The sequence below is a fragment of the Echinops telfairi genome, unplaced genomic scaffold (assembly GCF_000313985.2).
Source record: "Echinops telfairi isolate 266 unplaced genomic scaffold, ASM31398v2 ScPeMD7_12;HRSCAF=54, whole genome shotgun sequence".
NCBI classification, from domain to species: Eukaryota; Metazoa; Chordata; class Mammalia; order Afrosoricida; family Tenrecidae; genus Echinops; species Echinops telfairi.
Window position 1 is genome coordinate 346,183 of NW_022103909.1, and position 10,769 is coordinate 356,951.

The window sequence follows — 10,769 nt, forward strand, 5'->3', positions numbered from 1 at the left end:
CTTCAGCGATTGTGTCAGGAAGGTGAGCATCATGGAATGTCAGTTTAATAGAACAAAGTATTCTTGCATCCCACTGAACAATTCTGAATGGATACATTCTCATTCCTCCAGGGCCACCACCATCACAATTTTTAAATGGCTCTGGGCCATTTATGTTGTGTCAGCATCCTGTCCACGGATCCAGCATCCCGGCCCCTCCTCCCACTCTCACCTGTGCTTTTGGGTAAATATTGACTGTTTGGCTTCCTATCCTTCCTTGTTTAAGAGATGCACTTTTTATTTAATGTTAAGAAGATGAAATATCATCCATATAAAAACCTAGGGTTACTTTTAGACACCCGCTGTTTTTATAAGAAGGCACAAGCCGGCTGAAAGCGCGGAACTGTGACTTGCCAGTTGGCTTCAGGATGGCCATTCATCCCAGCGACCTGGTTGGGCACCACTGGTGTAGACCGTCCCTTCAACTTGAATAACTACCTTGACCTTCACCCCATCCGGCCCTCCAGTCATTTCTAAAGTTCACATTCCAATTGGGCCAATGAGCAGGGCATGGAGACCACAGGTTTGGGGAATGGGTACAGAAGCAGGCTGGTTGAGAAGAGCCTGGTGGGTGGGAAGTGCTGGGCGGTGGGTCAAGAGTGCAGTGTGGCAGGGAGGGGGAGAACCCGCCGTGTGCTCCTGTTCCTGCCCCTGCCTCTCACTCGTGGCCTCTGTCCTTGGGCACACTTCCTTCTGGGACTCGGATTTCTGCTAATGAGCACCTGGCAGGCAGGGACACAGAGGGCTCCAGAATAGGTGGGAGGGTGGCCTTCCTATCGCCAGGTCTCCTCCAAGGCCGCTTCACAAGCTAGTCTGGCTTTTCCCCATTGCCCTCATCCATCCCCTCCACCTTTTCTTCCTCTTTCTCAGAGAAGGGGCTTCCAAGAACCGCCTCTGCCCACTCCCCCACTCCCAGGGAGCCCCTGGGGTCAGAGGTGACAGTCAAATCCTGCCAGTTCACAGAAAGAACGACTGGGTCAGAGTATTTGCACATACATTCAAAAACAGTCAAGCAAGACGCAGCATGGTGACCGGTGACCTCAGGTTTTTATTGACCTCTGTTTCCTCGGGGTACCCCGGGGTCTGCAGCCTCAGCGTCTCAGAATTTTGGTGTCGTTGAACTCAGACACCACTTTGCCGTCCACGATCTTGCGGGTGCTGGTCTTGTGGATGGTCTGCATGGAGTTGCTGCTGTCCAGGGCATCGACCAGACTGTAGCCGGAAACCGATCCCAGTTACAAACAACCGCCACAGAGGAGAAGGAAGAGCCAGGCCCTGACTTTTATGTCTACATGTCCCTTAGCTACTTCCTGCGAAGGGAAAACCCGAGGCCCAACCCCAGGAGACCCTCAATGCCGACAGGGGCAAACTCAGCACCCTGTTTTCTCCTGAGGACACGGGGAGGCGCAGAAAGCATTGGCCTGATGCTCAGTAGATAACCGTGGAGAGGCTCATGAAGGGACTTCTAAAGACTCAAGTTTTGTGGGGGAGAAGTGCTATCTTGACCTGGTTTGTGTGTGTGGGGTGTGTGTGTGTGTGTGTGTGTGTGTGTGTGTGTGTAGGGGATAGGAGGGAGGCTCCACTCACTTGAAGTCCTCCCCATCTTCCAGCAGCCGGCGGTAGGTGGTGATCTCAGCCTCCAGTTTGACCTTGATGTTCAGCAGGGCCTCGTACTCCTGGGCCTGGCGCTGTCCCTCTGCCCGGGTCTGTGCCAGCTCTGCCTGCAGGTGCATCAGGACCCCGTTGAGCTGCTCCATCTGCATGGCGTAACGGGCCTCCACCTCCCGCAGGTTGTCCTCCAAGCTGGTCTTCTGTGAGGGCACACAGATGGGGGGAGGGGGTCCGGGTGAGCTCGGAGCTCGAAGCAGAGGGGGAGCCCCTGCCGCTGTTAGTGCTGCATCGTTTGAAGCACCCTCTCCAAGGGTGCCAGCTCAGAGTGGGGAGCTATAGGAAATGAAAAAGGACCGCTGACTGGTTCTGATCACGATGGGAGGAAGATGATTTGGGGAGAAGAGGGTTAAGCCCAAAGCCAATAGAAGTTGGGGGGTTCAGGCTGGGGGAAGACACGCCTCTCTCACCATATTTCTCATGGAGTCCAGTTCAATCTCCAGGGACTGGACTGTACGGCTCAGCTCCTGGAGCGTCGTCTCAGCACCCCGGATCTCAGCAGACTGAGTGGTGACCATGGTGGTGCTCTCCTCTATCTGGAGGCGGGGAATGGTCCATCAGGCTCGGGTCTCCCTGCCCGCCTCCCTCCATGCCCCCAGGCCTCTATGTCCAACCTGGCATATGCCCCTTCCCCTCAAGTACCTGCTGGGACCAGTACTTGTCCAGCTCCTCTCGGTTCTTCTGGGCCAGCTCTTCATACTGGGCCCGGATGTCTGCCATGATCTTGCCGAGGTCCTGCGACTTGGGGGCATCCACCTCCACAGTCAGTCCGGAGTTGGCAATCTGGGCCTGCAGGCCCCTTACTTCCTAGAGGAGAGAGGTACGCGTGGGAGGAAGGGCTGACGATCGGAGCTCCCTCCGCTGAGACTCTTTCTCTGAGATGGCCTCCTCCACGCGGCCTGCAGGATGAGGTCTCGAAGCCACCCGAGAACCCGCCTGGTTTTACCCTCCGGGCAATGTTAACACTGGCTTTCTACTCCAGACGGGCCTGCCCACATACACCTGCCTGCCATTCACAATCCTCACATGGATGGTGAGCTCCTCCATCTCCCCTCCTGGCATGAACCTGCTCCGGATACCTTTGCCTAGGGAGGCCTTGCCAGGTCCATCTGAACCACACTCCTCCGTCACTTCCAACCTCCAGGGCCAGTGACGGCTACTTCCGTTCTCATCCCATCCTCGCTCACCCTCATCCCCCCCCTACCGCATCCCACTGAGTAAGGGGACCCACTAGGCATGGGGCCAGCTTGACGGAGGGCCCGCCTGTTTCGCCACCCACCCCACCCCGCTGGCCCTCGGGTCTCCAGGGGCTCTTCTTGCCTCCTCGTGGTTCTTCTTCATGAAGAGCAGCTCCTCCTTGAGGGCCTCGATCTCCGTTTCCAGCTGCAGCCGAGTGACGTTGGTGTCATCGATGACCTTGCGGAGCCCGTGAATGTCGTTCTCCACTGACTGGCGCATGGCCAGCTCCGTCTCATACCTGTGGGTGCGGGGGAGGGGGTCAGAAGGGTCCCCCCCCCCACATCCTTGATCCGGAACCTCCGAAGAGCAGCCCCATGCCCACTGCAAACCAGCCACCTGAATCAGGTGGCAATCCCCAGGCACCGCCTTAGGCACTTCAGAGAGCAGTGTTGCAAGGAGTGGGGTGGTGGGAGGAATGAGCAGTTAAATGAATGGATACATTCTCATTGATCCAGCGCCACACCCTCTGCCCCTCCCTGACCAGCCTACTCTCAGTCACCCTGCGCCCCTCGCTACCCCCCACCCCCTTTCACTCCCCAGTCACCCGATCTTACTTGACTCTGAAGTCATCAGCGGCCAGCCGGGCATTGTCAATCTGCAGAACGATGCGGGCATTGTCCACAGAATTGGCAAAGATCTGGAGGTGGTGGTAAGGGGTGTCTCACGACTGAGAAGTCAGTGGTTGGGCTGTGTGTGTGTGTGTGTGTGTGTGTGTGTGTGTGTGTGTGTGTGTGTGTGTGTGTGTGTGTGTGTGTGCAGAAAGTGTGATGTGTGTCAGTAACAGCCACCAGGGCCCAGGAACAGCGGCAGGTTTTCCCTCCGGATGCACCTACCTGTTCCCACCTCTCCCTATGCGGCCAGAGCCGCCTCCTATCGCTCTGCTCTGTTCCGGGAGGGAGTGAGCAGCCAGGAGAAAGCCCTTTCTCTCAGGCCCTCTCCTGGTGTTTTTTATTTTTTTTCCTAGCGCGACTGGTCAGCCCTCCGGCTCTGGGCCCCCCACCCCCATCACTGGCCCCTCCCACAGGTAGGCCTTCTGTTTGCTCCGGATGACTCAGCTTTAGCCACATCCGCTTAACCCTCCCACTGTCCTCACTCAGCCACGAATCCGCTCGAAGGCCTTGATTCGCCAACTTGCTCCATGTTGCCGCTCTCCTCCATGTTGTCCCAGTCAAGCTTTGCCCCCCGCGTCCCGCTATCCCTTGGGGAAGGACCCTACCACACTCAGCCGCCAACCTCGGGGTCCTCTTAACCAGGGCTATGTACGACAATCCAGAACGTTCCTAGGCACCTCGTGATGGAGCAGGGGTGGGGTGGCGTGGGGAGGGACAGGGGGCGAGGTGTCAGGCGCCTGGCCCTACGGACATTCCTATAGGTGTAGGGGAGTGTCCGGCAGCCTGGAGGTGGGGACCCTCCCTCCGGGGCCCTCACCTGCGCCCTCAGCTCCTCGATGGTCTTGAGGTAATGGCTCCAGTCCCTGACCCGGGGTGCAGTCTTGTCCATGTGCTCCCGGATCTTGTCCTCCAGCCTCCGATTTTCAGTCTCCAGGCTGCGCACTCTCTCCAGGTAGGAAGCCAGGCGGTCGTTCAGGTCTTGCATGGTCTCCTTCTCGCTACGGATGCCCTCCAAGCCCGCCATGCCCCCAGCCATGCCCCCAGCCATGCCCCCTCCCCAGCCGCCCCGGAAGCTGCTGGTGCGGGACACGGAGATCCGGCCCACCGAGCCGCCCGCGCCCGCGTAGACGCTGGCTGCGCTGCTGGCCGGCCGCACCCGGTGGCTGGGCGCCCGGACGGAGCCCACCGAGCGGTAGTTGGTGGAGTAGGCGGTGAAGCTCATGCTGGCGGAGGAGTCCGGCGAGAGGCAGGGACAGTCTGGGACACACGAGTGGCGGCCGGTTTTATCCCCCAGGGAGGGGGTGGGAACCCGCGGGGCCCGGCCCCGCCCCGCCCCGCCACCAGACCTGCCTCCGAGGCTTGGGCTACAGGTGGTTCCCGCCCGCCGGCCTTCCTCCGGGGGCCGCCGCCGCCCGCCGCTCCCAAGGATCTCACCCGCCCACCACTTCCCTCCAGAGCAGCCCGGACAAGACCGACCCCCCACCCCCCCACCTATAAGCTAGGGTAACAGGTGCGGTGGGCTGTAGTCCAGGCAGGAAATGACGTTTTTATACCTGCCTCCTGCCCCCTTAGTGGGGTTGCTGACAGGTTGTGGATTTGGGGACTCTGAGGGGGCGGTGAGAGGGGTGTGGGGTCTGTGACAGTCTCTGTCTGCAGCCCAAGGTTCCCCACTGCAAAGGCAGGCCCGGGGAGGCTGGGAGGAAGAAGAGAAATAGTTTTGAGCCTCCAATCTGCTGTTTTCACTCAGCACCCCGCGCCCTGCGCCCCCCAACTTTCGCCCTTGGACCTGGGGTGGTTTCAAACTGCTGACCCTGTGGTTAGCAGCCGAGTGCCTTAGCACTCCGCCACCAGGCCTCCTTCCAGGGCACCTAGGAAAGCTCCATTTGAGGCTCAGCCACGGTGGCCAGTCTTGCTCCCCTGCTGACTGGGGTTTCCTCCAGACCCCTTCTCTCCCTGCCTCCCCTCAGGAGGCTCGTTCCCAAACCTCCCCTAGGAAGCTCACCTAAGATAGAGCTGAAGGATGGAGGTAGAGAAGCCCTTACTGCTCCCTGCTTCCCGTCCGGTTCCCCAAAGCCCTATGGCCGCTCCATGCTGAATTCCTGTGGGGAAACGGATCTGGGGCTCTCACCTTGGCCCTGCCATCAGTGGTTTGTCCAGCAGGGCACAGCCCGCACTGTGCTCTTTGCTCTGCATCGGTTATATTGATTCCCCTCATGCTGGACTGAGGAGGTGAGAGCAGGCTGCAGGGCGGGCCTGGGAGGGGAAAGGGCCCTGGAAGAGCCTGGCCACTGGGTCCTCTGGGTATGAACCCCAGCCTGGGTGTGAGGCTTAGCCCTAGGCTGTCCGGGACCCCTCATCTCCCCAAGGATGCCCCGTAGTGCACAGGGAGAGCTGGGCAGGAGCAGGCGAGGGTGAGAGAACTGATCAGGGAGTGGTCAGGGCCTGCTGCAGGCCAGAAGGCAAATGGGATGTAAAACAGCATGCAAATGATGCCCACCCGTTTTTCATGGAAGGCTGGAGGTGCCAGCCAGTCCAGGGATTTCCCCTCCTCTCGCTGTCACGTCCCTCCCCTCTCCCCACTCCCAAACCGCCCCCTGTACAGAACAGCACAGTCAGGTCTGGGCCTTAAACATGTACGGTGCTGACTTTATTTTTTTTAAGATTAAAAACCATGTATGGTAAAAGAATAAACATAGCATGACATTTGCCATTTTCAACGATACAATTCAGTGCCACGGATTACATTCATAATGTTGCACGACTATCATTCCTATATCTATCCAAAGCTTTTTTTTCCCCCAAAGCTTTTTCATCAGCACCCCCCCCCACCACACACACAGAAACTCAGTGCCCAAGAACTGCCCATTCCTGCTCTCCCCGAGCCCCAGGTACCCACTGATCTACTTTTGTCTCTGTGTCCCCACCCCCCTCCGCCTCCAGCTAATTCACAAAGGGGACCCTGCCAGGTTTGTCCTGCTGTGTCTGGCTTGCCGCAAGCAGAGTGTCCTCACGCTTCACCCCTGTCCCCTGTCGTAGCAGGGATCAGAACTTCCTTTCTCTTTCGAAACCCACCGCCGATGAGGCGGTTTGGCTGCCAGCAGCCCTGGAGGACAGAGTCGAACTGCTCCATGGGCTCCCCTCACAGAAGCCTGGCCAAAGCAGACGGCCTCATTTTGCTCTGTAAAGAACATTGCTCTTTGTAGCTGAGTGACATTCTGTTGTGCGTGTGTGCCTAGTTCCACTCCGTTAGATGCGAGTCGTTCACATGTTGGGCGTCTGGGTTGGTGCCCCTGTTGGGTGTTGTGAAGAATCGTGCTCCACTGAGCATTTCCGAACCCTATCTGTTCGAGAGCTTGTTCTTTAGCTCCTTGGGCACATGCAGTGGACTGAGGTTTGCTGTTTTGGTTAAGCTTGAAGTCAGTGAACTTGCATGGGGGCTAGCTGTGTAACCATGGACAAGCCACTTAACGTCTGAGTGTTAGGTTCATCTCTTTTAAAAGGCGCATGCTATCGCCTGGCCTAACTCCTTGGGTGGTCATGGTGTGCCAGCCTTGTGCAGGGTCAGGGGCAATCGTTCTGAATTGAATAGCTGTGCTGCCAAAACTGGCATGAGGTGGGGGGGAGGGGCACAAGTGTTAATTGTCCCTTACTCAAGTGTTGAATGAATGTTCTTACTGGTTCTGCAGAATCAAGCGATGGGGAGGAAGGTGGGTGCCAGTTGTAAAGATATTTGTTCTCTCTTGCTAATCCACTTCATCCCTTTGGATGGACTTGGAATTCCACCAGGATCAGATCCAGACCCCAGGATTCATCCGCAGGAGCCTCCTCTGATCTCTGCCCGCCGCCTTCTGCGGCCTGTGCAGGCTCAGCCTGGGCGCAGGGACTGGAGAGCTGCCAGCTGTGCCTTATCTCTGATGACCACATTCTTGACCTGTTGCAGCACTGGGCAAATACTGACCTGGGTTCCCACCTCAACCCCCCTGCTGCTCCTCTGCTCTTTCCCACCGAGTCCAGATTGCTCTGGGATTCAGGGCCTTTTCACGGACAGCCTCTGGGAGAGCTGGGGGAGGAGGAGGGATGAAGGAGGATTTTAGTGCCCCCAGACACCCAGCAGTGGAGCGCTAATGTAGGAAGGGGTGACTGGTCCCGGGAGAAGGGGAAGCAGGAAGGCCCCTGGCAAGAGGCCCCAGAACCCCCGGAGCACTGAGTAAAGACAGTGACTCTTGCATTCCGGTGTCCAGCTGATAGGGAGCAGGAACCAGACAGGCAGGTTTAACGCCCAGTAAACTCAGAGATGACCCCTGATAAGCATGGGTTCATTCTCTTTTCCCCCCAGCTCTTGTGCCCCTCCTGCCAACATTCTCTCTCTCTCTCTCTTTTTTTATTTAAGCTAGCAGATTTATTTTATGCAAAGGACACGCTAGAGCCTGTGGTTCAGCGGAAAGGAGATGGTGAAGACAGTAGGCGACTAGGGAGCATGACCAGAGCACCTACAGTTCCTTCAGGCTCAGCTTTCCTGTCCAGACTGGAAGTTTCTTATCCAGCCTCGCCTGGGAGGTCTTTAGAACAGCCTCCAGTGGGTGAGGGTGGAAGGTCTATAGCCAATATTGGAAAGGGCTGATCCTTGCCACCGTCTGGAAGGACTGGCATTGATGGACCTCAGAAAGGGCTTCTCCAAGGTTTGAGTATCTGTGGGAGAAAGTGAGAGGTCCACATGATGGAAGGAACCAGAGCCAACAAGGTGGCCTGTGAGACTCCCAGGTCCCACAGAGGCAGATGGAAGGTAGCGGGCAGCAGCTAGGTTGGATGTAGGGCCCAGACTAAATAAACCTCAAGCATTTGGGAATCTTTCTAGAGGTGTCCCTGCCCCACCAGGAGCCCCAGGGTGGGCTCCCTGCCCCAGGGCTCCCTGCCTGTCCAGGGTGGAAGAGGGGAGGAATTCTGAGGCCTGGGCCTAACCTTCCCTCCAGGGAATGCTCTCTGTTGCTTCACTTGGGTTTGTACACAGCATTTGGTTCCCATAGATAAAGGACAGGGGAGGGTCTGGGCTGAGATGCATGTAACTGCCCCGGAATGTCTAGGTGCTGAGGCTCAGAGGATTCCAGGCCACTTGGTCTATCCAGGCACATTCTTCCTCCCTAGTCCCCACTCCAGGCTGTTTGGCAAAGTCCGTTCTCAGCCACAAGGATGACCTTATTTGTTCTTATGGCCTCTTCCTCTTCGGACCCTAGAGCTCCGGATCTCTCCTTAGGTACAACCCCAATGCCTCCCGACTCCCTAGAACCTTCTCTCCCGTTGTTGGGACACAGGGATAAGCCAGTAGATGTCCGGAGACCTGGTTTCCAGTCCCCACCATTGGCAGTAGGACCTTGGTAACCTTCACTAAACGTGCTCTCATAGCTAAAGGATAAGGAGAACAGGAGTGTCTCCTTGAAGCGTTTGCCTGGGGACTCGATGAGATAATCTGCCGAAGGAGCCGTGACAACTGAGAAGCTGCCCAATGTCCTCCCTAGTCTCATCTCCACCCCCCACTGCCATTCCCAGTGCTCTCATAACTCTGTAGCCTTTGGCTTCTTGATGATCATGATGACGTTGCTTTCACCCTGGGCAGGACTGGGTTCTGGCCAAGTCCGCGTCTATGGGGAAAAGGGCGACACGGATGAGTAGAGTGGCCAAGGATTTGTCTCAAAATCACCGAGGCACGAGACCACATCTCTCTCCCTCTGCAGACCTGCCAGCAATGCCCTGGAGAAGCTGTCCCCCACAGCGGGGAAAGCACGGAGACAGGAGAGACAGACGTCTAGCCAGAGCTGGTCCCTCGTGCCCTTGTGTCAACGGAAGAAAGGCAGCCTCCACTTTGTCGCCTCGGTTGGGTGTCCTTGGGCACTGGACAGCTTGTGCAGCCGTGTGTGGTGGCCTTGTCTGGGCCACTTCCACACAGAGCAGCTGGGGGGAACCCTGGTGTGGGTGAGGTGGGCGAAGGAGAAGCAAGAATCAACAGAAAGGAGAGTCTACACCGAAGGGCTCAGGGCACGAGGAAGAGACAGATGGAAAAGAGAGGGCCGAGAGGAGCTCCCAAGAAGGGATCTTATTTAACAAAACAAAGTAACAAGGTGCTCAAAAGCTTAAAAGGATGGGCTTATCCGCAGGATCAGATGGCAGAGAGGGAGGTCCAGGAGGCCAAGGACTGGAAGGGTGCTGGGTGCTGAACCCAGGAGGAAGGGTTGAAGAGTGACTGGCTCGTGACAAAGCGTGGGAGGCAGAGTGTAGACTTCGATGAAGGAAAAGCAAGAGCAGGGATATCCTGCTACGGGCAGCAAGGTTGATGGAAGGTTCTCTTCGGATGACGGTACGATTCAGGGAGGCTGATCCACATGAGAAGTTTGGTTGGCGGTAGGGGTGCACAAGTCCTGGGAATAGTGGACGCCCACAGACTGACAAGCGACTGTGTCTGAGACCCTGGAGAAAGTGACGTTTGAGCTGAAACCTGAAGGGTGACAGAGCTGGGACTTGATGTGTGTGATGAGTCATAGGTGACAGGGACAGGAGGAAACACGGAGCACGGTGGCACACGTGACGCTCTCCCACGAGACACAAAAGGGTGAGTGAGTGATGGGGAAATCCGGAGACCCACCGCAGGGAACCTTCTCTGTGTCCCAAGACCGGGCAAAGATGATGATGGGTTTCGCTGAGGGATGAAAGGGCAGGAATGGTGGAAACTCAGGGAGCAGAGTCTAAGCTGAAAACATTGCCGCATGGCTGACTCTTGAGGCAGGTCGGGTAGGGGGAGCCAAGGTAACCAGAAGGGCTCAGTGGAAAAGGCATCCAGGGCTTGAGGGCTCTCAGGGTGGTAGACAGCTGTCTTGTATAGCAAGCAAAGGAGCACGGGTTGTGGAATGTTGGGAAAAGGCATCCTCAGACGTTGGGGTCTGAGCAGTAGATGTCATTTGAAGGGCTCCCGAGTTGCTGCAAATCATGGAGGTCAGGATCCGAAGGAAAGGAGAGGATGAGGGATGGAGCGTAGATAGATTCCGGAGTCAGGTAGACCCGAACGTGCATCCTAGCTTCGTCATTTGCTTGCTGGGTGACCTTGGTAAGTTTGTGCACGTCTCTGAGCTTTAGTCTCTTCGTCATCTGATGTTATCGTTGTTAGGTGCCCTCTAGTCAGTTCTAACTGACAGCGACCACTGCCTGTCCTGTGCCACCCCCACC

General features: G+C 57.0%; 1 protein-coding gene across 1 annotated transcript; it reads right to left on the bottom strand.

The window, feature by feature from the left end:
- Nucleotides 1-1,067: 1,067 nt before the first annotated feature.
- KRT18 (keratin 18) lies at nt 1,068-5,639 on the bottom strand. Its single transcript, XM_004711351.2, has 9 exons — nt 5,560-5,639; nt 5,111-5,250; nt 4,375-4,814; nt 3,501-3,583; nt 3,028-3,184; nt 2,350-2,514; nt 2,118-2,243; nt 1,627-1,850; nt 1,068-1,251 (listed from the first exon to the last, which is right to left on the bottom strand). The coding sequence occupies exons 3-9, from the start codon at nt 4,777-4,779 to the stop codon at nt 1,131-1,133; spliced, it is 1,281 nt and encodes a 426-aa protein (XP_004711408.1). The 5' UTR covers nt 4,780-4,814; nt 5,111-5,250; nt 5,560-5,639; the 3' UTR covers nt 1,068-1,130.
- Nucleotides 5,640-10,769: the final 5,130 nt, after the last annotated feature.